Here is a 27,187-nt window from a genome sequence, read left to right as displayed (position 1 = left end):
CACGTATTTATCTAACGTGCAACGTTGCTCACATCCACAGCAGTTTTTTTTGTTGTAAACATTAACTTCCGGGTTTGTCAATAAAGTTTCACTGCGCGTGACGTCACTCTTAGGCGACTGGAGAAGAAGTGACCTCAGCAAAAGGTGGAGGAAGCCCTGGAGATCTTCGCGTCAGTTTTGATTAGAAATCGCTCTTCTTAAATTGCAACTTTACCGAGCGTTTCTTGCAATCAGGCCTATATCTGGTACTCCGATTTCAGTATGTTGCCACACGTGATCGTGGCGCGAGCATGGATATATTTGACTGCGTTGTTTGCGGCGTCTTGTGCTTTCAGTGATATGGAATCTGGGCCTGCAAACTCCGCAGCGCAATCTAACGGAGATAGGTTCAAAATAGAAGGCCGGGCAGTCGTGCCTGGAATTAAAACACAAGATTGGATTTCCACAGCTCGAGTTCTCGTGGAAGGAGAAGAGTACATTGGATTTTTAAAGTGAGCTTTGATTGAACAAACAAGCAACGTCAATATTTGTTTTAAAATGGATATATTGGTGATCTCGAATAGCTGTCTACCGTGCATATTCTCTGTATTGTAGTCATTTGTGTACGTTCACCTTATATCTGTTGTTACTATAGTGGTACTATTCAACACAGAATGATAACAATTATACGAATCTCTTTCCACAGAACCGACGGCAGCTTTGCGGTGAATGATGTACCCTCAGGATCATATGTAGTAGAAGTTCTGTCGCCAACTTACACATTTGAACCAGTGCGAGTCGATATAACGTCCAAGGGGAAAATGAGGTGGGTCTATTATTTGGATAGTAAGCTATCCTAACATAACCTATTTTAGAACAGTATAGGCTGTATACCTGGACTGTTTTTCCAGGTCGTTCAGTCTCGAGCAGATGAAAGGAAACCTTCAGAGTCTGAAATAGGAAAGTTTTTCTCACTGATGCTCCCCTGGGCACATTTACTGTGATGGGTTTTATTGCTGAGCTGCCGATTCGTTTTAAGTTAGTTTTATTTTTCTAAGTACTTATTTGGTTTTGACATCTTACTGGAAACTGCTATTGGTGCTTTGTCAAAGTATCTTGGGATGGGGTTCCGAAACCTTACAAGTTGGGAGGATTTGATATTTCATCTGTTCGGTTATTTGGTTATCTGTAAGTTTATTAGGCTAGTTTGTATTAGACTGAATTGAATAGTATGAACTAGCTTGTTTAGGAAGGGCTGAGAACAGTTAACTGAACAACTGATTAAGGTTAATTGGGTGCCTTAAAATTTATTCAGAAGCATACACTGACACACATGAGCAAGAACTGGAGTATTTTTATGAGCTCATTCGTACCTCCAGCAACATCTGACTTACAGCAGATTCACTATGACCCATCAAAATAAACATTGCGTACAAGAATTGGGTCCGAGAGCCACAGTTAAGAAGCACCTAGGATAGAATAGTGTTTCCCCAGTGAATAAATGAACCGAGAGAGTTGTGAGGAGAATGAAGGACGAGGCCTCAAGGGTGTCAGGACCCATTGGGGGATGCCTATCCACAGGAGGCTACATCTTGTTTTTGCCACTGCTACTTGACGTCAAGTGTATTCCTTGGACCTTACCCGTACTTATTGCTAGGTAATTAATCTTGTTTCATTTTTCTCTGTGTCGAACCATGTGAGAATTGTTGTTTTTTTTTTTTTCTCCCCACTGATTTGCAATGAATGGATGCGAACGGTCTTAACTGCACTGCATAAGAGGTAAAGCTCTCTCTTGTGATTTAAAGGGCACGGGTAGTGAACCATATCAAGACGTCAGAGGTGGTGCGGCAGCCGTACCCGCTCCAGTTGAGGTCCTCCGGACCCCACTCTTATTTCATCAAGCGGGAGACATGGGGCTGGTCAGATTTCCTCATGAACCCAATGGTAGGATCCGTTTTTGATAACTGAAATTTCTGGGGTTCTATATTTCAGGACTGATGAGAGAAGGGTTGTATTGACCTCCTTACCATTATTCCTGTGGTTTATCTCTCTGCCGCAGGTCATGATGATGGTTCTCCCTTTGCTGATCATTGTCCTCTTACCGAAGGTCATCAATACAAATGACCCAGAGATGAGAAGGGTAAGATGAGCCCCCAGTAATTCACCCCCACTCACCCTGTGCATTATCTTCTCTTGGACTTCATTAAACACAGACATTTTAGTAAATGTTACAAGTCGCAGAAATATATTGCGTTTGATGTGATCATGCCAGCTTTCTTATTCCTGCCAAGTATAGGACAGTTAATTTGGAGACCAGTGTGATGACAAGATTTAAATTGGAATGGAATCAAAATTAGTTTAATAAATTTAAAAAATAAAATAAAACCAAGTACATTTGAATAGCTCTCAGTATGTTTAACAATGAAACTCAGCATGTTTGGTTTGGGCACCACACCACACAGTGCTCTCCAAAATATTTTGGCTCTGTCGTGAAAGTGTCTTGGCAAGGACTGAACTGCTCAATGTGATCGGAGCCTTTTTCTGTCAGGCTGTATGCTGTTTGACTCAAACAGCCAACCAGCTTTGTTTTAGTTGTGTGGGTGACCTGTTAACCACTGTGGCTGTGACAGTACTTCACCTACACTCATTTAATCAGACATTTACAAAACATCAATATAAATATCCAAGAAAAAAAGGTGTATTTTGCAAACACTTCTTCATGTTTGCTACACCAGCTATCCTCGGCCATGCTTGTTTTGTCTCCTTTGCCGTCAACTTGCCATTAAGTCATACAGTTTAAGTAATTCACATTTAAAATGCAAATGCAATACCAAAAAGCCACACATTACAAATGATACTTACAAAATAAACTTAAGCGAATTAATGACATGGAGAATTTTTTTTTTTCCCAAAAGAAACTGGGATGTTTGAGTTGCAGTTACCATAAAAGAATATTTGCCTTGCATCATAAAGGGGAAATATGTAGAACTGCCTTTGTATGAGCTTCAGTCATAGGGAGAACTCCTTCGTTAAAATGGAAAGAATGGTGTAGGGCAGGGATCATCAACTCTGGCCCTCAAATCCAAATCCAGCCCTGGTTTTCTTTTATCCCGGGTAATTAGTGCTACTGATTGGCCAGACTGTCTTCACAACTAACTCCCAGGCAAAGGGAGGGTGGAAAACCAGCAGTACTCGGCCCTCGAGGACTGTGAGTTGCTGATCCCTGGTGTAGGGCATTGTTGCCTACACCACAAAGCAGCTAGTAAACCTGCATGGGGATATGAAACAATTTGCAATTCCTTTCTCATGCAGGAGATGGAGCAGTCGATGAACATGTTGAACCCAAACCAGGAGCTGCCAGATGTCTCAGAGTTTATGACCAAGCTGTTCGCCAGCAAGAGCCCGGGCAAGTCAGGTGGCAGCAGGGGCGGCAAGAGCGGCGCACTGAAGAGGAGATAGCAGCGCGTCGTTGCCGTATCCACCGTGGGCAGTTGCCATGGAAATGACTCTACGCTTTTCTTTTTTTGGTACTTCCGAATGTGATGGTAGCTTCCTACCTCATTCTTTCCCGGCTGCTGAGAGTGTACCAGAGTCATGATGTCTGTCCCTTGGAGATTAACAGTGGGGAAAAAAACTGAATGTTGGAAGAAATGCAGTGTGCTCTTTGATACTACCTTCATTGTTGTTTTTATGGTTTTTGTGAACGCCCGTCCAGTTCAGTTCCCCATTTACATTTCTCCTGTGCATATTCCCATTTGCATGTCTAGCATTATTAAATATGTACTTCTTTGTACCTCTTGATCTGTTAAGTTAAAGATGCTAATTTGTGTGTTCTGCGAGGAAACTATTTCCGCATTGTGTATATATTCATGCTGCTTCTGGAATGAATATAACTGTACTCACTCTGCACCTACTTGAATGTGAGCTTGTATAACAGATCGAGCTGGCAATTTGGGATAGATATCTATTAATGAAATAACTTATTCCTTTTTACTTTTACAATGGGGGAAAAACTTATTTAAATAAAGGTAACAAAAATTGATCTGTCTACTTTTTGTTTTTAACAAAACTCCTCTGGTTCAGTCTGGATCACAGAGTTAGACACCTGTTTATGAGCCTGTTATCTGACTAACACAGTTCACTTATGAGCCATTTTATTTCTGTCGAGATGCTATTTTTCATTCTCTTGTTTTTTTTTTTAGTTTAAATTTACTGCAGCTCAACAGTATGCTTTCTGTAAGTAATATGATTCTTTTAGATGCATCTCTTTGTAGACTTCTGAAATTCTGACCTGCGAGCACCTCTTCAGCACTCCCAGCTGTCCCGGGATTTTCCTGTGAATGGGGCCTGGTCATACAGTCAATGTAGTTTATAACATTTTGAATGTATGGCTTTTTAGACCCCCTTGCAAAAAATGACTGCAGTCGTGGAGTACAGTACATCCCTTTAACTTTCTGTAATCTTTCTGGTCAAACAAACTAATTGGGTAACTACAACAAGCACAAAGGTTGTAATCTGTGCCTGCTCTAATCCAATCGGATTTCCCCTGGTGGAGAAAGGCAGGCCAGTGAAAGATTTGCATGAAGTGAGTATCTGGCTCGATTGACTGATAAATTCAAGCTTTAACCCTTGGCGTGTCCCAGAGTGACGTGAAGAGGAGGCTGAAGTCCATCGGTGACCGAGCTTAATAGCTCTGTGTAGAAGACGCCGCGCGTCACTGGACTCTGAGTCTCAGAGCGCCAACTTGGATCGCCGTGTTTGCCGTCTCCCTTGAGCGACAGTCAAAGTACATTACGTGTGAGAGCACGGCCGCACGCCGCCAGAGCCCTCTGCACATTCAATAAGTAACCCACTCCAGGAGAGGCAAGGAAGGTAAGAGTTCCTTTCAGGGGTTCGTTTGACTTGACTTGTTCTTGTACAAGGAAAAACATGTCTGCTATTGAATACTATTCTTATTTATTCTTAATTTACTCTCTGGAATGTTGCTATCACTGAAACAAGTATCACGTTTCAAGAAATATGTTGTAAGGCATGCAATGTTTAACTTAAATGACCACCTCCATTGATAACTTTTTGAGAATGAACACCTGGGAGAAACTGTTCAGTTAGACATACCAATGCATGCTTTAAATTGCCTTAAAATTCACATTTTAAATGTTTGTTCTGTCTGCCCATATGTTTTCTCTGGGTTTTGATTTTATGTAGAACAACTGAAGGTGCCTTTTTAAAATAAATAGTAGCTTCATATCAATTCAAATGTAAATTTATGTCTAAAGTCATTCCAGTGTCATCTTTTCTATGATATGTACAGTATGAAACCTGTGCTGTTTTGTGCATATTAACACGGCAGTGTGTCTGTCTGTTTTGGCACGGTGTAGGTACATGTGGTGTAACATGGAGAGTTCAGTTGTCTGGTTGAGGTGTCTGCTGCTGTCTGTTCTCTGTTTGATGGAAGCACACTCCAAACTTCCTCCTGCAGAGAACATCCATGTGCTTTCCCCTGAAGAACACAAACTAGTGCTCAACGTGGGAGATGAAGGCAAGTATGGATCTTGGCCGATCTGCTAGCTGATCTGCGCTATGCCAGTGGTGACTGTGGCTGGCAGTCCTATAGGGAGGTGCACAGTTGGCTGTGGGGTTGCCCAGGTGTGAAAGGTCAATGGTTGTGTTTCCCCCACCGCTTGACTGGGCACCTGCAAGCTTGCCTATTTGGCTGAAGAGCATATGCCTGTCTGCGCTGTTCTGACAACTTTTGAGGTGGAGTTGCAGAGAAAATGTATGGACCTGGGCGTTCTTATTGATAATTGATTATTTTCAGGGCGATTAATTGAGGACAAATACATTAGCTTATGCCTAGTAAGTGTAGTGAGAATATTTTGGAAGTGCATTTCTTTCCTTTGAAGAAATCTGAACGTCCACGATGATTGCTCCCTTTAAGTGATACCTTTTTATTGTAGTGCTTGTAAAGTGGCTTATCTTCACTTCAATCACTGATAGAAATACTAGGCTGTGTTTTGAATACTGAGCTGTAAGCAATTAGTTCAAATTCCAGAATCTTGAACAAGTGACTCACCTGGGGCCAAAAACACATCACACGTCACACTGTGTGGTTGTCATAGGTGGCAAGAATTGAACCCTGCTGATTTTACTACTGAACCACTACCCAACTCACTGTACAGTACAGTGGCTGATTAGAGCAAATTGTGAATGTTCCTTCTCATTTTTGCCACATATGCACATTTAAAAAGACAGCAGTATAGTTGATGGTGTCATCCCAGACATATAAGAATGACGTATTTCTTGAATTTAAACTGGGTGACAAAGTGTTATTGCTCCTTATCTAATGTGAAATTGTGTATGGGTACGATAAATGACAAATTTATTTGTTTAATATTCCTTTATGTTCACTCTAATACCCAACGTCAAAATTAGAAAAAGTATTTGTTTAATAATTCTTCATGACCTCTCAAATCCCCAATGTCTTTTGTAGTTGGCATAAACTTGGCTGCACACATTTTAATTCCAATTTAATGGAATGGGGAGGGGGGGGATGCTTAGATGGGCTCAAGAAAAGAATATACAAACCCATATTTATTTTGAATTTAACCAGGACATCCGGATTAACACCCCCTCTCTTTTGAGAAGTGCCACAGGGTTTCTCATTGCCACAGTGAGTCAGGACCTCGGTTTGATGTCTGATCTGAAAAGCAACGTCGCTTCCTGTGCGGTGTCCCCACCATCGCACTAGGGCATTTGTTTCCTGCTTGCTCCAATGGGTTTACTCTGGAATGTTCCTAATTGGATTACCAATAGCCCTTCTAGCAGCAGTTCAGTTTTTCCAGGTTTCCCATCCAAGTGCTTCATCCAAGATGATTCGATCTACAATAACGTTATGTAATATCATAATAACTGGTGCTGTCTTGAAATAGAAATGTTCTCTTAAAGGCCCTGTTCAAAATCCGGGAGGACAACACAGAGGAAGAGGATCTTTTCACCATCACTAGGGGGCAGTGTATGGGCTCTTAAGTACTAGAAATTTCAAGCACACCCATAAAGATGATTTGAAAACTGTTAATCCTGTCTCATTACGAAAAGGACTACAGTGATTAGTGTGGGAAAAGTTTATCATGACAGATGGCACTAGCTAGCTAATCACAGTGATTATGAATATGTCCCAAGTCAGCTGTCACAATTTCTGTTCGCTTCAAAGTCAAAAAGGAAACTATACTGCTGGAAATATCAAAATTGTTGTGGTTTGAAAATTTCATTCTGTAACATGAAAAACCACCTCTTTCATTTCTCTGAACTTTTACTGTTCAAAGAGTAAAATTTTCAAAGAGATTTGTGAATCTCTTAACAGATTTGTATTTCCCACTAATGAGAGAAGTATTTTATGGCATGATTAAGATGGTGAGTTATCTCCATGCTGTCCCTTAGAGTTCCCTCGAGACTGCTATGAGATCTGGCAGAGTTCTGGAGGCCAGGCCCGGGACGGGGTCTATCTGATTCGACCAGCGGGGTCCCTCATTCTGGTCTATTGCGCCATGCAGGATGGGGGTTGGACTGTGGTGCAGCACATTACTGTCAACAGCAGCGTGGACTTTGACCGCACCTGGACCGAATACAAGCTGGGCTTCGGCGCCCTTACCGGTGACCACTGGCTGGGCAACGAATACCTCCACCAGATCACCAGCAGACCCGGCCGGTTCAAGCTGGCCGTCAAGCTGGTGGACAAGGATGCGGTCACCAAGTTCGGGGAGTATGACCCGGTCCTGGTGGAGAACGAGGAGGCCCAGTACCGGCTTCGCCTCGGCCTCTTCCAGGGCACGGCCATGGACGCCCTCACCCAGGACACAGAGAACTATCTACACGACAACCAGAAGTTCACCACCAAGGACCGCGACAACGACAACTACTTCCAGAACTGTGCCAAGCTGGAGTTCCAGGGAGTGCCGGGAGGAGGGTGGTGGTATGATGCCTGCGCGGGGGCCAACCTCAACCGTCGGAATGTCCTCTACTGGCAGAAGGACTGCAGTAAAGAGCACCTCTGCAAGTACGCCTGGATGATGGTGAAGCCCTCGGATGTTGTTAAGGTCATCCACGGAGGATGTAAGAAGGATGAGCTGTGATTAACTTTGGTGAAATTAAATGAATAAGGAGGGGGAGGGGTATTCTCTGTGATGTATTTTTCCATCTTTGGGTGGAGATCACTTTATCGAATCCATCCTTTGATCATGACTTGGGTTGCAATCATCATTTCTGGTGTCAAGTTGATTAAACATTAAAATGAGCATTCCATAATGCAAGAAACTGTTTGCAAAGCCAAAATATAAGAATAGCTCTTATAAAATTAACATGGCTAGTTGTTTTCATTAAATAAGGCATAATATATTTCAGTTTGAAAATACACAGGTACATAGTCACAAAATACAAAAAAAATAAGTCAATATTGACTGCTTTGTCTCCATATGCCTGCAGGCCGTGTAGTTCCTCAATACAAAAAATGTGTGGAAAAATGTGCCCTGGCTGTGTTCTATTCTGTGTTAAATGATTTCTTTCTGAGATTCAATTTAATTTTTATTACCAGAAAGATCATGTTTAATTATGGAAATGTGATTACATCATTAATGACTATAAGTGTGTGATGTGGATCAAATGTTTAAGTATGTCATATGAATATGTACAACTGAAAAGCTGTTTGGATGTGGTGTATGATAAATTTGTATTTTCCGGACAAGTAAGGACAAAATGAAATAAAGTAACAAGGAAAACTGTTGAGGTAAATGTTTTTCGAGGACATGTCTGGAGGAATGCAAAGGGCATTTTCATGTCTTCCTTTCAATAAATCACAAGAGAATATTTGATTTCGCTTCAGTGCAATACAGTATTAAGTGGATGCTATGACGGCACTGTGTTGCTTTTCCAAATTCCAATCGTAATACTTAAGAGTTGCACATAAATCATAATTAAGAACCTATATATTATCCTCTTTAGTGTGGGGATAAGACAAGAGTACAGGCCGAAACCAGTTGATTTTAAAGGAGTATATGGAAAGCAAACTAAATCACAGTATCTAATGACACATATTGGACAAAGAAAAGCAAATAGTGCGTTGCTTATGTCCTCTTTTTCACTTTTGAGTTTGAATGCAGATATATATACAGGCAGCGTGCAGTCTTGCAGTCAACATGTATAATGTTACCTGTTGCTGACTGAAGTTGCTCTAACTTTCACTTTTGTACAATATATAAAGGAAGAAAAAATTCCATTAACACAGAAGGTGTCCTCTATCTAGCATTTCAGGCAAACAGTCTGTAAAGGACATTGGTACTTCAGTACACTCCGTGAAAACGTAAAATGCAAAAACCATGTTTTTTTTATATTTTTATCTGCCAGTACAGTGATTTCAGATTTCCAGTTCCTGTTTTTGCTTCTTCTCTGAGGCAAAGATCGCAGTGTTCCAGTGCAATTTCCAATTTCCTCTTGTTGTTTTTTTACACGTCGAAAAGGTTTAATTTGTGGTGTTGTTTGAGCTGGGTCATGTGACGCACAGAAGTTAGCAGTACAGTACTTTAAAACGGCACAAGTGATAAAAAGGCTTTTATAATCGACATACAATCTTGAATAGGCTGCTAATCTCAAGCTGACACACAACCAGGATGACTGTAGGTAATACTATTTTCTGATTAAAGGATACAAACCTCCAAAATCTGCCACATTAAAAATGTTAGCCCTTAAATACAAGCAAGAGAACAAAAAAATCTGTGAAAGTTACAGATTTTACAAAAATGAATTCAGGCATAATAAAGAAACTTTGTTTTTTTCTTTTACAGATGAAGATAAACAATAAATAAAACATGAACAAGAAGCAATAAGTTTTATAACAATGTATGTTTTGATATATAAGTGCCTGCACTAATACAAATCTTGAAGGAAAATATGTATCACATAGTGGTATAATGCCACAATTATTTTTCAGCCTGTCACATAGAACACTTTATGACTATTTACAAAGCTTTGGTATAAAACAAATACCATAGTTCACCCTAGAGGCTAATTATTGCCAAACACTATATCATGTTAAATTAATACTAGCAGAATATGCAGCTCCATCCTGGAAGAATTTGAACATTTCACAACTATTCTTTTACAATAACATCCATGAAGTTGACCATAACCACAAGTTTAAGTGTCAAAGTATTGTCAATGCAAAATATATGAAAAATAAGTCTGTGGAATTGTATCTCTGATTACGTCAGTTTTCCACCAACAGCTGGGTTTTGCCCGTACCAGTATAGCTTTTCCTCTGCCCTTTTTTTCTTCCATTGACAGAAGAGTAGCATGCGAAAGGTCTTCTGAAAAGTCTTGTTGCAGAGGGCATAGCACATTGGGTTAACAGTGCTGTTGACATAGCAGAGCCAATATCCCAGGTGCCAGAGAGACAGAGGAATGCAGTCAGAGCAGAAAGTGGAGATGAGCACCATGATGTTGTAGGGGGTCCAGGTGAGAATGAAGGCTAGAAGAATGGCACTAAGTGTCTGGGCTGCCTTCTTCTCCTTTATGAGGACCATTCGCTTTCTCTTGGTGATCTGGTTCTTCAGATTGGTGTCCATGGGTTTGGCAGAGGAGGAGGTGGAGGGTGCGCCCATAGACTCTGCTGAGGAGCATGAGGACGGTGCAATTTTAGTGTCCCCATTTTTGCTCTGCTGAGAACTGCCCTCTTTGGTGACTGGTTTGAACTTGTAAGAGACACACTTCTTGCTTTTCTGAGAGCTGCTCTTAGGCAGGGAAGGGAAGTAACTGCCTTCTTCATTACTGCTCAGCTGCTCAGTCTCACTACCAACAATGCTTTCATTGTGACCGCAGGCCTGGTTCTTGTAAGCTGCTTGGAAGATACCTGGTGAGACAGGGCGCTCTTCGTCCTCTGAGGAGGCATAGCTGTTGAAGGTGGTCACCTGGTCAGCTTTGGACCACTCATCACTAGACAAAGCTGCTGACTTGGCAGCGTTTGAAGAGGACCAGGAAGCCTGGTTCCTATCTCGAGAGGCATTAGGGGGCTGTTTACAGTTGAAACAGGATCTTATGATAGTCTTCTGGGGTTTGGCACTGCTGGTGTCAGCTGAAGAGTTTAGACCTTGAAGCTCAGCCAAGTCCTTGGTGCGTTTTTCTGTTTCCTTGTAGATCCGGCAGTACAGAATGGTCATAATAGAGACTGGAATGTAGAAAGCAGCAATGGCTGTCCCAAACGTGATCACCGGCTCAGAGAAAAACTGGATCTGGCACTGCTTGGCTGGAACTGTTCTTTTTCCAACAAAATACTGCCAGCATAAAATGGGAGGAGCCCACAAGATGAAAGACACAAGCCAAGCCAAACCTATCATGATCCCTGCCCGTTTTGGAGTTCGCTTCGCTCTGTAAGTCAGTGGCCTTGTAATGGAAAAGTACCTGTCAAAGCTGATAACCAGCAGGTTCATTACAGAGGCATTGCTGGCCACATAATCCACAGCTAACCACAAGTCACACGCTAAGCTCCCCAGTGACCAGTATCCCATCAGAATGTAAGAGGTATATAAATTCATGGAAAACACTCCAATGATGAGGTCTGCAAAAGCTAAGCTCAGCAAGTAGTAATTGTTCACGGTCTTTAATTGGCTGTTGACCTTAAAGGATAGCATCACAAGAATGTTGCCAATTATTGTGATCAAACTCACTATGGCCGATACAGTTGCTATGGTTATGACCTCCCATAGACTGTGTCCGATTGGCTGGATATCTGATGCATTGCCACAGATAGTAGAGTTTGACAGCTCCTCAGCTCCCATGTTGTTCCTGTTTCTCTTTGCCTATAGAAAACGTATTGAAGGAGAAGAAGCCTCCATCAGGATGTGGTACATGATCTCCTAAAAAAAGAAAAACACAACAGTTGGAGTACAGACAATTTAAAATATGTTCAATATTTTCTATGTCTACAACTTTGCACCTAAACCCATAATTATAAAACTTAAAACAAGACTCACAATTCAACGTTCAGCCCCGTAAACATATTGATAATGTATTAAAAAGGATATAACCTATATAATAATGAATAATCCGCACAATAATCAACAATTCATCAATCAAAATATGTGTTCATACGTTGGATACTTGTTATAAAAATGATATAAAATAGGTAAGTTCTCTCTTTGCCCTCAGTCAGGGCATACGATATGAACAGCTAGATGGTTTGTACTCCAGTAATAATGGATGTGAATCGTCGGCTAGCATCTTGCAAGCTATTATCAGTGATATACTGCTGGGACATGGATATGGTGTTCTCCAACGGGACACCTTAAATCTTGCTCACCTACCTCTTCAGTTACTTTTGTTGAGTTTGTATGCATTTTGGACAGAAAGTGCACTTGAGCTCTCGCACTGTGCTAAAGCCAATAGGTTCTGTACAAAACTCTTGTATCTCTTGAATCAGCATTGTTTTTATTCATTTTGAAGTCTCTTAATTAGCAAAAAAAAAGATACTGTTGCGCTTCTGCAAACATTGCATTGGCTAGCTATCTATTTTTTAAAACATTTTTTCTTGAACTCATTTTACTTATATTGCAACCTTTGTGTTAATGTTACTGTGTGTAGGTGTGTTCAGTTATTGTGGGTATGTGTGTTCAGCTCTCCATCAAAGATCCACCGCCTGTCTTGCACTTTCATATTTCTCTAGCAAAACTCAGATGGCTATAAAATTAATATAGGTTTTACTCAATGTGCTTGCTTTCTAGGTGTGTAATTGTGATGCTCACTGTCTTCGTGGTTGTGGTCAGTCAGTTGAAGGCAGCAGCTCTTTTTCCCCATCATTGGGTAATTGTGCAGGTGCTAGATATATATTCTCTCAGGCTGCCATCAAAGTCACCATCATTGGAAATACTGTGCTCTGATGAATTCAATCAGACAGAAGTACCCCCCTCCCACCATTGCTCTCCCATCATTTCCCTATAGCTACTGCCTGATCATAGAATAGAATACAACTGAAGAAAACTCACAACATTAGCACTTAACACATTATAAACACCTACCCCCAATTAACTGCAAAAAGGACCCAGCGATTACTAGGTTAATTATTGTACAGCTTTCTATTAAACACGTTTCATTCACTTGCTGTGAGAAAATGCTTCTTGGAATAAAGCTCTAGTCCATCCCATTAGGGGTGTCCAGAGGCAATACTATCTGCATTTTCATCTGTGTAGCCAATAAAAGGATTAGTATCTGCATTTATATTTGGGTTGGGGTGGGGGCATCTTGCTCAGTTGCACTATTAATAAATGCATCTATTAATGCGTCACAAAATGTATTTAAATTCATGTTTTATTGGGCATGACAAATTACAGTTGTCTCATTTATTTTTGCTAATCTCATTTTTCAAATTCATTTCTTCCAGTTATCATTGGTCAACTTTAATGTCGTTATCATTGCGAAAAAACTGTGAATATGTGCTCATATTTTCAGGTTTGGATGCACCCTTACTTTCCAGGTCATCTCACCTTCTTGTTGTACTTGAAGGTTAATTGAGTGCAATTATCACTGTTTTAAATCAAGCTTTAGTTTGTCTTTAGTGTGCGGCTAGAGAATTGACACCCAGGATGATTAAGGGTTGTGTATGTTGTGAATGGGTAATACAAATAGCCTGAGGTACAGCCTATCACTTTTTTCCACTTCTGTAGGAGGTTACAAGTTTGCAGTCTTTTCATCCATAGCACTTTGAAAAATAAACAAACAGAAACAGTGCCATCATGAAGTCATGCTTCTGTCTAGTGCACCCTCATATGGGGTGTGTAGAAAATACTGCTTGCTGTTAGAAACCTATAGCATACCTGACAAATCTGATGGTGAAAGTCAGCAGGGCAGGGAATTGACTTAAGCAGCACAGTGGAGTTTCCCATTAGTGTACTCTTTAAAGTGGGACAAAGAACAGTAGCTGACAGATGCTCTGAGGTCACAGTTTCATTGAGAATGCCTAGGACATGACAGGAAGTGACAGGCTTCCAAGACCTTGAGTAGAGCTTGTCTGACCAATAAAATCAACCAGCCCCACCAACGAGAAAGCGATGCAAGAAAGACCTGCTACTGTACATACACCGGTTTTCAGTTACATTATACACAACATGACTAAAAGTATGTGGACACCTGACACCCAACACCTCATCCAAAATCATTGGCATTAATATGGAGTAGGTCCACCTTTTACTACTATAAAAATCTCCACTCTTCTGGGATGGCTTTATACTAGATGTCTGAGCATTGCTGCAGGGATTTGCTTCCATTCAGCCAGAAGAGCATTTGTGAGGTCGGGCACTGATTGGGCAATTAAGCCTGGCTTGCAATTGGCTTTCCAATTGATCCCAAAGGAGTTGGATGGGGCTCTGTGTAGGCCACTCAAGTTCCTCCACACAGATCTTGACAAAACCATTTCTACAGTATATGAACCTTGCAGTGTGCCCGGGGTCATTATCATGCTGACACAAAAAAGGGCCCTCCCCAAACTGTTGCCAAAAAGTAAGTAAGGAAGCACAGAATCACCTAGAATGTCACTGCATTAAGATTAGCCTTCACTGGAACAAAGGAGCCTTGCCCAAACCATGAAAAACAGCCCCAGACCAAGGGGTGTCCTGATACTTTTAGTTATAGAGATTATTTTATTATGTAGAGACAGTAGGAACGCTGGCATACCATCATGAGACTACTGTTGAGCTTGAGTCTCTGCACATGAATAATGGATTGAATATTTTGGGGTCAGCAAAAGAAGTTATAAAACTTGGCTGTTGGACTTGGCACAAAAAGCTTTTATATTTTTGCTTCTTTTAACAATGATTTTACAGTGAGTGAATGAAAGGGAAATTTTAATAAATGTTTCTGTTTAAACTGAAATTCTCTTTCTGCTATGTTGTCTATTTATTTTGAATATGCATCACGAAGATGATATTTATTCAATTAAATAATTAATTAATTTAGTCTTTATTCTACTTAGCCCATTTTCACATTCTAAAAATATTATTATTTCCCTGTGGACACATGAAGTCAACAATCCCCAATGTTTCTTCAGCGCCACCTAGAGGTATGCAATGGTCCATTAAAAAATCAAGCACATCAGCATTTGGAACAGCAGAAAAGGACCCACCTCTTTAAAATTATGTATTAAAAAAAGAACAATATCCAGAAAAAAATGCTCAAAATTACTTTAAAAAAATATTACAATAAAGCTCTCCATAGGAGTCATTAGAACCAAGGACATGTCTATGAGGACTTGTTAAATTAATCAGAGGATTCTGGGTGTCTGAATATTGAGGAAACTCAGAACACATCAGATTTTAAGACCAGGTCAAATGGCTGAAAAACAGCCTAGCCCATTAATGTCTGAAAGCTGATTTTTTACATTATGTACATGAACGCAGTGGTACAGTAGGTGACAGTCTCTTGGCTAGCTTTTTATAATCACTCACTAATGACAACTACTAACTTGTAGGCGCCAGTCCAGCAGCCACAGAGTGATAATGCAGCACTGACCCTGGGAATCCCTGGCCAAATTATACCCACCTTATACCAGCAGAACTATTGTGGATTCACAATTATAATTAGCTAATGGCATTAACTGGACTTGGACTAATGGTGTTTAGCCAATTGCCTTTTGATACTTTTTGCATTGATACACTGCATTTGTAAGCATTCTCTTACCAAATATAATCATAGCATTAATGATAATTTCAAAGATAATGTAATGAACAGTCACTTTGAATTCATCAACACATGCTGAAATATACAGACAATTCCCGATATTACATGTAGGGAGTGACATGAATCAAGAGTGACTTAGGCATGCAACAATTTCTGATGAAAAACTATACAAACAAAAGTACAGTCATTTGATAAATGGGGCCAAAGTCTCGAATTAGTTGCCTGCACATATCACATATTGACAGCTTTAGCCATTGCTGAGCACTGATGTTAAACAACACCTACGCTCTCTCTGACATCTTGTCAAATGCTGTGTGAGTGATCTCTGTTGTTAGATAATCATGCATTGCTGTCAATTAAATAATGCACAGTTAATTACACCCACGGACTTCAGGAATTGCTGATTTGTATAAACACTCTCATCCGTTTTATCTGTGTTGCGGTTGGATTGCACTCATTTGATTCATTCATTAGTTCCGAGTTTGTTGCCCACGGTGACTGCTTCACTTTCAAAACCAGGGACCCGCAATTCCCCCATGAATTAGATGCAGGCATAATGTGGTCAAAGTTGTTACTCCGTGCAATTAGAGTAACCATGCAATTAGGAATCTGAGTCATGTTTATGTTAGGATGTCTGCAATCCCAGGAAATAAAATAATTCATTTAATATCAGAGAAATGTAGATATTAGGTACAAAAATACTGCTGTTTGGGTCTTTTTGATTGCATGTTTTTAACTGGTATTTCTTTACTTCTTGGAAAGTTTAGTCCTAGTGAAATTACCATCAGTAAGTCATTGTCCTATTCTGGTGATCCTTCAGCAATGTTCTGGTCGTGTCTATGGTTCTGCGGAATGCCCATTGCAAATAACAGTGTTTGGGGGAAGTTCTCCTTCCTCGGCAATACAATAGTTTTGTGGTCGGTAATTTGCAGTGATGCATGAGGATTGCAGGATGTTTTTAAATAAAAGTGATTACCAAATGGGCAAATGACAGCATTACAAATTTAATGGGCACAACACTCAAAACTGATCATGTCCTTCCTCAAAATGTCCGCAATGCTAAGTGCAACAGCAGCTCACGCATTCAGTATGCACTGGATGCCACTGTGAAAATGACTATTTGATTCTATTTTGCATTCAGGAAAACTGCTTTCAAGAGGAGGGATTTCACATTCAATCAGAACTGCTGACACTATGATAGTCACTGTGCATTAGTGCAGACATCCCTGCCCTAGCCAATGAGGATTTACCTTTGGATATGCACACCTGTCCATTCTTTGTTTCTGTAGTAGAGCATCACAGGAGATGATTTTAAAATGTGGGGCAGTTGAATGCACACAATAGCATACCTCGCCCATCACAGGTCTTAAGTCAGCTTGACCTTTCCTGTGTAGTATCTCTTAGCCTCATTACTATTCTGCTGGCACAAACAGATGGGCACTAGGGACACCACCAGCCTGAGGCTAATAGAAAGGCATTCGGCTCCCAGTAGGAGGGAGAGGAGAGAAAAATATTCTGTTTACCCTTCGGCTTGTTACATTGACATTATCTATCACTATTGTAGTCTTGATCACTGCTTTTCCAAAGCAAAAGTACGACTTGGTATGTAGTACAGTATATTTTGTTGCAGTCATTGTTTATGCATTCCTAGTATTAGCAAGCTCCTCCATTTCTCCTCCTATATGTTTTCCTTCTTTCTTTCTGTCTTGCCTTCTACCTCTCCTCCTGTTTTCCCAACTCTCTTCCTTTGCATTTCCCTGCTTATTTGCTCTCTCTCTCTCTCTTGTCCTCCCTGGCACCCTCCCTCCTCTCAGTGCATTGCATGTTCCTGACACTTGTCCCATTATCACATTCACTTTTTACGAGACGATGAAGCTTGGCAGTGTGCTGTAGGAAATGTGCTTGTACAAGCGTGCTTTGTTAGTTATTTAAAATCATAACAGCGGAAACTTCAGCGCAAGGATACACCTGGCTGTCTGAAGCTGAAAGGCCTGAAAGGTGCATACAGTCCCCTTGGGTGCCTTGCTTGCTGTAGTCAGATTTGACTTTGGTAAAATGTGTCTGAACCAGAAGTTAGGTGGGCTCTTCAGGTGCTGGAGTGCGGTCAGGCTGAAGGTAATGTGTCCCTTGTTGTCGAATCCATTAATAACTTCTGCCTTTTATAACTGTGTTTCCACAGCTTCTTTAACAGCAAAGCATTAGCATTTGGTTATGCTTAATGAGGCAGCTATCAGAGGGTCTCTGTTGATTGATTGAGAATGAGTTCAGTTTTTTTTACTTAATTGTTCTGAATGTTTCATATTCCAAACAAAAGCATAATAAGCGTTCATTAAAACACCATTCTTCTCACTAGCTCCAGAGACATCAAATGGTTATTAGCTGCTGTTGTAAGTGGGTGAAATGGAGTGAAACTGTCCATCTCAGCTTGCCGTCTGTGTGCTTGTCCTACCCTGCATCATCTTCCCCTGGTAAACCCAACAGTTTAACTCAAATCTTCTAAATCTCAAAATGAAATTGATTCCAGATCCTCTGTCTCTTTATTGCAGTCATTTCAAGGAAAAGAATTGTTTTCCGACAGCAAACGCATCAAAACACTTCCCAGGAATTTGGCCAAATCTATTAAGAGAGGCAATCTTTTAAAACAACAAACACAAGCCCCTGATGATTTCTAAGATGCAATATGCCATCTTGTTAAACCTGGCATGTTACAGAAAGAAATATAGTTTATCAGGAAATTCATGCTGGACAGAAATTCAAAGAACAATATATAGCGGTGTATTTGCCATTAACATATTCAAAATGTATTAATAGACAAAATTTTGGGGAGAAGAATTTGCTCTCCTCTAAAGTACATTCGGTTTGCTCACTTCTTTCACTCTGCATTCCAATAGCAGAGCTGTATTTGAGCCATCAGAGACCCCATCAACATGAACGGTTGCTCACGTACAGTACAACAAGGAAAGCCCCGTCAACTGAAATGCTCCCTCCCTGGGAAACACTATAGTCAGTTATTCACCTCTCTAATGTGGTTGCCTGTGTGCCAAGATGCAGTCAACTAATAGCAAGCCATGGTGCACATAACTAGTTACAGGTTGGTATGTCTGTTGCACAGTGCTCACCTTGTCTCAGAAATGAGGATTTGAACAGCATAAGGCATTGCTGTAAAATAAAGTTTTGGTAGGAGCACAATCATATTTTACTTCATATATTGGGTCAAAAACTGGAGAAATCCATTAACTAGAAGAGGAGTTTTTTAGAAGTGGGATACTGTGTCTGTGTCGAAAGATGGGCAGCAACTCTGGTGTTCTGACTGTTGTAAGTAGCACATTCCATCATTTGGGGATAAGAAATGAGAATAGTAGCAGCTGCCATGTGTAGCTCTGAAGGGGAGGAAGTGCTAGGTGGCCTGAGGTTATAAAGTGGAGAAGCCTGTCAAGGGGCTGTAGGGTTTAATAATAACAATGTCTAAATAAGAATGAGCCAGAACCCCAAAGAACCAGAACACCCTGGGTTATCTGGTGGCACACAAGAGAGACCAACAAGAACAGAGTTACAATAGCTCAGACAGGACACAGTTACCTGGACAATAAGCTGGATCAAATAGGTTGGGAACAGATTATTGATCTTTTTAGAGAAATATTCTACAGATTCAACCTCAGCAGTGAATTATGTCTTCATGTCTAGGGCCAGGCTGTGGTTAGTCTGAAATCTATATACTTATCAGAGGTAACAGTCAGGTATATCCTTCCTGTCAAAGAGTGAGGTAGTCTGGGGTCTACGGCAATGCTTACTTTCAGTGTCATTTGCTACAGCTGCCTGTTTACAGTTGTGAACTGGGTAAAAAGAATGGCTTCATTCAGCTCCATTGTGTTGAAATAATTCTAAGTTCAGCTTGCTCTTCACTAGTAATGCACAAACTAAACTGCTGATTCAGGAGAGTATAGACATCTACGGTTCTCCAAGGTGTGCACAATAACCATAGTATCAAATTGGAATTGAAAAAAAAAAAACAAAAAAAAAACAATATTAACTAAATAAAGGTTGCCCTTTACAATGTACTATATACTGAAAAGGTTTAATACCTTGGATACAGTGTATCCTGCCCTGCTTCAATTAGTGCTTTGCGCTCAGCTTCCAGGCTCTTACTAATGTGTATAATTTTCCAAATGGCACGTCCAGCAATATTGCACGCTGGTCTGACTTCTATCAGATTCCATGTTCATGACACATCCGTCCAATGCAATCACACAGCTAATAGTTCTATTGGACAGCAACCCACTACTGAAGGTCACTGAAAAGCATTTAATTGGGGACAAACATATGGTTAAACGGCACATTGCTGATATTGATTGCTGTTTAGTTTTATTATTATCTGTCTTCAAATTTTTACTACTTGTTAAAAAACCATTGAGCATGTTGATAAATGCATAAATAGGCACTACAATGACACACACAGCTATGATTTGTGGAACTACAGATTTCTACTCATACAGAGCTATGTATTGTAGTTCTATTTAAATTTTATGTGTGGGGGGATTGTTTACCATATACCACACACATGATTAAATGTAACAGTTATTGTATATCTTGACTTTGAGATTTATACATTTTAATTCAATGTTCTGTTCAGCGATTGTGCTGTCATAGAAATGGGTTTGTAGATACGTAGAAAATAAATATAGCTACCTACACTTAAGTAACCATATGAATCGTAAATCTTTGGCATAGAGAAGTCCTATTGCTGTTGCTTTGTTTAGACATGATACTGCTTCAACAGTAGCCAAGAGAGTATTTTAAAAACATTTATAAAATAATCTTTAAAAAGAAATGGCATTCTGTGCTGCCATTGTAAAATTCTGCTTTGCTAATTTATTCAACTTTTACACCAACAGGTACATTTTCACTGGGCAATAATAAATAATCACATTCCATTGCAATCAATAGTGTTTTCCACACTTCCCCTGCTGTCGCCAGATGATGTGCCAATCTGTTTGATCGCCTTCCAGTTTCCACTTATGAGAATAAAAATTCTTCCATATGGCCCATTTGCTGGACTTTTTACTTGCATGATTTGATTCTGGGAGAGACCCAGCTTGAAAACTGGAGCAACTGTTTTTGATCAAATATTTTGTTCCCCTTTTGTCTTTTGTCCTCCTGTTAGAAATTCCCAGACCCATCAAATCGCTGAGCAGTGTTCTGTCAATACGAGCATTTGCAATCTCTGAACAGCAACCTCATCTTTGCTCTGAAATCCTCTAACTGAGCTGCATAGTTATTGTGGCAGGTGGTTGTCACAGACAGACTGAAGGTATCTGACTGACCAAAGAAGATATTGACAAGGTTGTCAATAACTTGCCCTCTGAAACCCTCCCTACCTTGACTAAACTATGGAAATTGGGACATGTAGCCACAGTTGGCACTGGCCCAGTCAGTATTCCATCCATACCAAATTAAGCATCACTGAGCTTGCAATGAGCACCACTTCTGTGGATGTAACACTTGTGATGCAGGATCAGAACTATTATAAAATTACACAAGCACACTTTGTTTTGATTTGATACTTTACTTTCATTAGGGATAGTGAGAGGGGACTGTAGTCTGTTTTCAGCTTTATCTGATATCGTGAAATTGAGACCGGCCATTTAAGTTGACTGGTTCTGCTTCAAATGCCAAGCTTCTGCCTCTGGTTTTTCTTGCACAGAGCTCTTATTTGATTAATGCTTAAAACTTTGGTGGATGTAAAAAAAAAAGTGTTTCAGAGAAATTTTCATAATTATGGACACCAATTGCACAGACAATGCACCATACACATACAAATTACATTAGTTTAGCATATTCATGCTTGTGATAATCTTCTGCATTTTACTACTCCTAGGAAAATCTGTCTATAAGGTGAGAAAATAATCCCAGGCAGGTTGTTTGAGGTCATTAAAAAAAAGCCTAAACCACAAATTGTTTTGACATATGATTGCACCTCAATAATTGGCAGATTCTGGAATGAATTTTTCATGTGTCAAAATTTGTCAGTTGTAATAGCTTAATAACTTTCTCCGAAAAATATAACAAAGCATTACAGAGAATGGCCCTCATTCAGATTTAATGAGTTTGACTTTTGATTTCATCCAAATTGATAATGATTGGCTCTTGTCTTGTCTAAGTCTCTATTTGAGGATTGCTCTCCCAGTGACGAGCTGTTCAGAAAGGGCATAAAGACATGACACCTCTTTTGCAGCCTGCTTGCACATGCCAGGAACAACATGAATTAATTAAGCACCGAGTACATGAATTTGAACAGTGAGGCATTCTCTCACAATGTTCAACACACACTCTTAACACACACACACACACACACACACAACCTGTCTCTGAGGTCTCTGAGCACTCTTTCTTTTTCTCTTTCTCTTTCATAGCAATTTTTTTCTTTGTTCCAACACAGTACGCAAATACCAACACGCATGACATTTTCTTGTTTTAATTGACAATTGATAACTCATTTATCTATTATGTTTGGGTAACTCATTAATTTAATGAAATAAGGTCTTAATTCAGCTCTATTGATGTTCTCTTTGCTATAGTGGAAATTGGCTTATGAGTTGAATAATGAAAAAGACAAGAATGCTGCATTCTAATTCTCACTGGGACATTATTGGTGTGCTTTATCACACAACTGGTGCTTTTCTCCTTATTTAGCACTGTTAATTGGCAAACTTTCCATTTGAATGATGGAAGATCCCATAAAATGAAACAAATGTGTGTTGGTTGGGTGTCACATGCCTTTAAGACTTCAACCCAGACTTCAGCTGAACGTGCTTCTGTTGCTGCTTATGTACCATTGGAAAATGTGGGTCAAATATCTTAATGGCACGCTGAGACACAGTCATGCTCAGGCATTTTTTCAGTGCCCATAAATAGTGCATATAGGCTATATTTTCAGAAGGGGCGAAGGTCTGTTTACAGCAACGCACATATGTGAGACGCAGGCAGATGACCAGTTTACTCCCACACATACACTCATAAATGCATGGGTTTCTGTTTGTGTATGCTCAAATGTGTCTGCGTGTGTATGTGTGTGTGTGCATGTACGTGTGTGCGTGCACGCCAACATGAGAATGTATATATGTATGTACTGTATGTATGTGTGAATGTGTATATGAGTGTGTGTGTGTGTGTGTGTGACTACATATATGTACACTCAGGGGCATGCAAATACAGTACATGTGCTCAAAAAATTTATGTGTGTGTAGATGTGCCCAAATGGTAAGTGTGTGTTTCCCTGTGTGTGCGTGTGCGTGTGTGTGTGCACGCGTGCGTGTGTGTGCATAAGTGCGTGTGTGTGTGTGTGCGTGTGTGTGTGCATGCGCGTGTGTGACTTCACATGTGGTCTGCAGGAAGCAAAGAACAGTGAGGTGGAGGTAACTGACTCAGTGAAGCCTAAAGTGACAGTGACACAGAGATAACTGCATCGTCACCTTCAGACCCAGCATCAAAGGCAGCCCATTGACCTCCCTATAGGCATCACCTGGAGCACCCCCCTCGTAATGAGCGCACAGGTAGTGTGAGGGTCGCCCGTTACCCCCGCGTCAGCGCTCTGTGCAGCAGTACTGCAGTGGCGTCCACAGCCGCAGCCTTCTGGAAGCGGGCCTGTGGGCCGTTAACATGGCGTGCCACTCCCCAGCCTGCTGACCCGCAATGGAGGAACCTACGCAAAGGCTGCTCTGTTTGAAGGCCTTATGTATGCAACGCCTCACTCACCTGATGCCCATGGGTTTGTCTGTGGTACCCTGAATACAGGGGCATAAATCAGGTGCAGTCCATCTGCGTTCATGTTTCAGGCTTACATTAGCACTGGAGATCTCCTCAATGGGGGAAACTCTTAAACGTGTACTGTAAATGACTACTAATTCATGATATTTATTTTCTATGGATGTTTTTAAATAATTTCATTAGCTGTTAACATAATTAACAGCATTAGTAAAACATATTTATATTGAGAACTGCAAACAATCACTGTATTATATTAGTATTGTGCTCTACAGTATGATAATGGATAATCATCCACTTGTACTGTTTGCTGCATCTGTCCTCCCAGATTGCGAGCAGATTAGTGTGTGGGTGAGGAGAGATGTGGGGGTTTAAGGGCTCAGTAGCAATAAAGCTGGCCAGCAGACAGACGGTGGCTGAGGTTACATTGAATGGCTTTTTCTTTGTTTCCCTTCTATGTACTAAACCCAGAATTCACGCTTTAAACAGCTTCTGTCTAGATCTGGGCAACAGATAATGTCAGCTCGCGGAAGTATAGATGTTTTAATTCCCTTCCTGTTGGAGAATGTCAGTCTCCCCTGCACATTTTCTGAGATTTTCAATGATACCCATCACCCTCCAAACACACACACACACACGCACACACACTTCTGTAAATCACAACGCCATTTCACGCTGTTCGCTGGACCCCCTTTGTTTGGGTAAATGAATCCAAACTTTCTCTCCCACACCAAACATCAGTGTTCACAGGCCTGTGCTCCTTGCCTCGCAGTGTTTATAAGCCATTGCCGTTATCAGCAGGGATTCAAATTCTGGAAAACCTTTTTTTCCTGCCTCTCACATGCCTGTGTATCTCCACTGAGGCCAAAAATGTCTGAAAGTTAACGTTGTCAGCTCAATTTTTTGCGTTTGCTTACAGTATTCTAGGATTACATATTAAGCTGATATATGGAAGACAGTGATAGGAATGCTGGTGTCTCATTACACAAAACATTTTCAAATCCTGTACAGCAACTGGAATAGTTTTTAAGACAATTGCTGGCACAAAATAAAATGAACTTTATTTAATGTGTCTCCTTATCTAGTACTGTGATTATTCTTGGTCAGTGGTTATGTAATATTCACTTCTCTGCATTATTTATTAAATAAAGAGAAACAGTAACTGCTAACCCATCTTTCCACATTTAATCTGGGACTGCCTTAGTGTTCAGATGTATTAATTATGATCAGGATAATTTATCTGTTATAGAACACCTTAACATTAATACCCTGAACAAATATACCCTCCATCAATGAAGGCTTTGACAAAAACCTGTCCAAATACATATAGAAGGGGGTAGTAAACCTGGGGTCGCAATACACCACAGATGGTTGCCGAATTGATGGCTTTATTGTTGAGGTTGTTGTTGACTGCTATGCCACCCCCACCCCCCATATTAGTCATTGCATTAAGAGCAGAAGGGCTGCATGTTTCAACCAGATGTGATGCTCTGCTAATTGTGGACGACAGTTTCACCTGCTTTTGTCTGAGCTCCTGCCATTATCACTCTCCGTAATTTGCCGGGGCCAGGCGGATTGTTTCCGTTTTATGACTACGTCCCCCCTCCCCCGAGTCCAGTACCTCTCTGCATTTCTTCAACGCTTCACTACATTTGCAGGCAGGGCAAGAACTCGTTAAAATCATGCTTGAATGATTAATCCCCTTTTTGTCATTTTTGATTAAGCAAGAACAGCAAAAAAAAAAAAAGAAATCTACACAAATGAGTGGAGCATGATTGGTGCACTGTTTGTGTACGTGTTTTGCATTTTGGTCCCAGGCGAAGTGGCTATCTTTCTTTCGATAGGCTGTTATGCTGCTGAAATACAGATTGAAATACTGGTTTGATGTCTCAAAAACAAGTAGTGAGGTAGATTTTGTGTGAAAAAGTATAGAACGTCTGGAACCTGGCTGACCCCTGCCCCATTTTGATTCACGCTTATTTAATTGCCATTGCTGTACATACAAGGTAGGCAGTAATGACAAGGATTTCTCAGCCCCTTTTTAATGTTGCGGTTTCTGTTTATATGTCGACCCAGTGATACTGCTCAGATGCAACGAAAGCTATGTCAGTAGCAAAAGCCACAGGGATGATGAGAAGTTTATGCACGCGGACACCATATGCCACTCATTTGCTTCGAGTCATGATGATTCAGATGGGAGTACATTTATTTCAGTTCATTTATCAGAAACATCAGAGCATCCACAGAACAAAGCCTCCTATTGTGAATCAGAGATTTTAATTTCCATTGTATCCCTGCACAATGCAGTAGATGTTCAGTTCTTGCAACTGAATTGTTCACAGATTGTATTTTTAGTTAATGTCATGCACGCATAAACACCCTTCAAATCCCTACAGAAAGAGCAAAGCAATAATTGTTCCCATTCATGGACTGGGAGTGAAGATTATACAGGAGGAAAGTATTTGAGGTATAGGCATAGCTGTTGATGTAGGCTTCACTGAAAACACATGCAGAGATGCACGTTGACCCCCCATCAGGAGAATAAATTATTTACTTCAGGTGGCACACCTTTATTCTTTAAGATACAACTTCTCATGACTGGGGTCTCCTTTTGCTCTTGGGAACACAAAAGTGGGAATGACAGAGATGCCCCAAGCTCTAATGCCTTAGTATAGTTTTTGTGTATCTTGTATTAATCAGTGATAAAATAAAAATTATGGAGCAGTCTCTTTTTTGAGACATGAACAACTGTATGCAGGCTACTGGCTTTTGAATAATAAAATGTTCTGCTGCTTTTTTGTCTGAAACTTTTTTTTTTTTTGCTCACTGGGCAGTTGGAAACATCTGGTACGTTTCATTAAGTTAAAAGTAAGCATTAAAAATACATGGTCAGGTCTCTCGGACGAATGGCTGTGCATGCCTGTAGTGGATTGTGTTAAGCTTGATGTAGCCAGTGCACATTAAAAGCATCACAGTGAATCACCTCCCGTTCACATCACTGAGGCAGTAAGGCAAAGCAGAAAAGAGAGACATACTCACAGTGAACATTTTTCAACGGTAGCATCAGAGAGCCTTCTCCTCATGTGTGAAGACAGGTGTTGGCTGTTATTCCTTGCGCGTTAACCTTCAGTCCAGTGCTGCAGAGTCCGAACTACACGGAAACTGTTCAGAACCCTTCAGTATTCCTTCTCACGCCACTGTGGGACTCAAACACATCCTCGGGGAAACAGGAAGTTTCACAAGCACGGGTGAGAAGCCAAAAAACTGGAGTCTTGTGAAGTGAAAAATGAAAAGTGACAACTGACTGTTGTTCATTCAGCAGTGGGAAAGAGAAGATGCAGCACACACTGACACAGAAAATAAAGAAACGTGCTTTTAAGTAGCTGGGGTACAGCTGAGGTCAGAGGTCCCAGGGAGAAGATTTTGTGCAGGGGGAGCGCGGCGGAGAGAAGTTTCCTAGGAGCGGGCAGCCGGCGAATTCCCCCCTCTGTGCTGAAGTTACAGCACAGAGGTAGAAGCAGAGACTGAGGGAGAGCAGCCAGGATCTATCTGCTACTTCTACTGCTGCTGCTGCTGCTGCTGCCTTCGCTGACACAGATGTAGCCGGTGCTGGCTGGAAGGAGAAATTCCCACAGGGCAAGATGGCTCATCATGTTTCGGGACAGTGAGCATGCAGGCGCTGAGCGAGGAGGCTGGCTCTGAGAGGAGGGGGAGGTGTTGAGGGGGACGGAGTGGA

General features: G+C 40.8%; 3 protein-coding genes across 4 annotated transcripts; 2 read left to right on the top strand and 1 right to left on the bottom strand.

Moving 5' to 3' along the window:
* The first annotated feature begins 96 nt into the window (after positions 1-96).
* LOC118224373 (ER membrane protein complex subunit 7-like) lies at positions 97-4,021 on the top strand. The gene is made up of 5 exons (XM_035411857.1): positions 97-491; positions 686-805; positions 1,785-1,923; positions 2,039-2,119; positions 3,292-4,021. Exons 1-5 carry the CDS (start codon positions 262-264, stop codon positions 3,436-3,438), a joined length of 717 nt encoding a protein of 238 aa, XP_035267748.1. The 5' UTR covers positions 97-261; the 3' UTR covers positions 3,439-4,021.
* A 466-nt stretch (positions 4,022-4,487) lies between these two features.
* zgc:194887 (uncharacterized protein LOC571819 homolog) lies at positions 4,488-8,753 on the top strand. 2 transcript variants are annotated; one of them, XM_035411844.1, is made up of 3 exons: positions 4,488-4,842; positions 5,358-5,518; positions 7,417-8,753. In XM_035411844.1, the coding sequence occupies exons 2-3, from the start codon at positions 5,362-5,364 to the stop codon at positions 8,106-8,108; spliced, it is 849 nt and encodes a 282-aa protein (XP_035267735.1). In that variant the 5' UTR covers positions 4,488-4,842; positions 5,358-5,361; the 3' UTR covers positions 8,109-8,753. The 2 variants fall into 2 exon arrangements, with proteins under 2 accessions (XP_035267735.1, XP_035267726.1); XM_035411835.1 differs by having other exon boundaries at positions 4,494-4,851.
* Positions 8,744-27,125, bottom strand: chrm5a (cholinergic receptor, muscarinic 5a). Its single transcript, XM_035411731.1, has 2 exons — positions 26,491-27,125; positions 8,744-11,879 (listed from the first exon to the last, which is right to left on the bottom strand). Exon 2 carries the CDS (start codon positions 11,799-11,801, stop codon positions 10,230-10,232), a length of 1,572 nt encoding a protein of 523 aa, XP_035267622.1. The 5' UTR covers positions 11,802-11,879; positions 26,491-27,125; the 3' UTR covers positions 8,744-10,229.
* Between the last annotated feature and the right edge of the window lie 62 nt (positions 27,126-27,187).

The sequence above is a fragment of the Anguilla anguilla genome, chromosome 1 (assembly GCF_013347855.1).
Source record: "Anguilla anguilla isolate fAngAng1 chromosome 1, fAngAng1.pri, whole genome shotgun sequence".
Lineage (NCBI taxonomy): Eukaryota > Metazoa > Chordata > Actinopteri > Anguilliformes > Anguillidae > Anguilla > Anguilla anguilla.
Note: the sequence above shows the minus strand (reverse complement) of the source record. Positions and strands in the feature narration are given on the sequence as shown.

Coding starts and splice junctions, on each gene's coding strand:
- LOC118224373 (XM_035411857.1), top strand. CDS start 262: ATGTTGCCACACGTGATCGTGGCGCGAGCATGGATATATTTGACTGCG. Junction 492..685: donor GAGTACATTGGATTTTTAAA/GTGAGCTTTGAT, acceptor CTCTTTCCACAG/AACCGACGGCAGCTTTGCGG. Junction 1,924..2,038: donor ATTTCCTCATGAACCCAATG/GTAGGATCCGTT, acceptor TCTCTGCCGCAG/GTCATGATGATGGTTCTCCC.
- zgc:194887 (XM_035411844.1), top strand. CDS start 5,362: ATGTGGTGTAACATGGAGAGTTCAGTTGTCTGGTTGAGGTGTCTGCTG. Junction 5,519..7,416: donor GCTCAACGTGGGAGATGAAG/GCAAGTATGGAT, acceptor GCTGTCCCTTAG/AGTTCCCTCGAGACTGCTAT.
- chrm5a (XM_035411731.1), bottom strand. CDS start 11,801: ATGGGAGCTGAGGAGCTGTCAAACTCTACTATCTGTGGCAATGCATCA.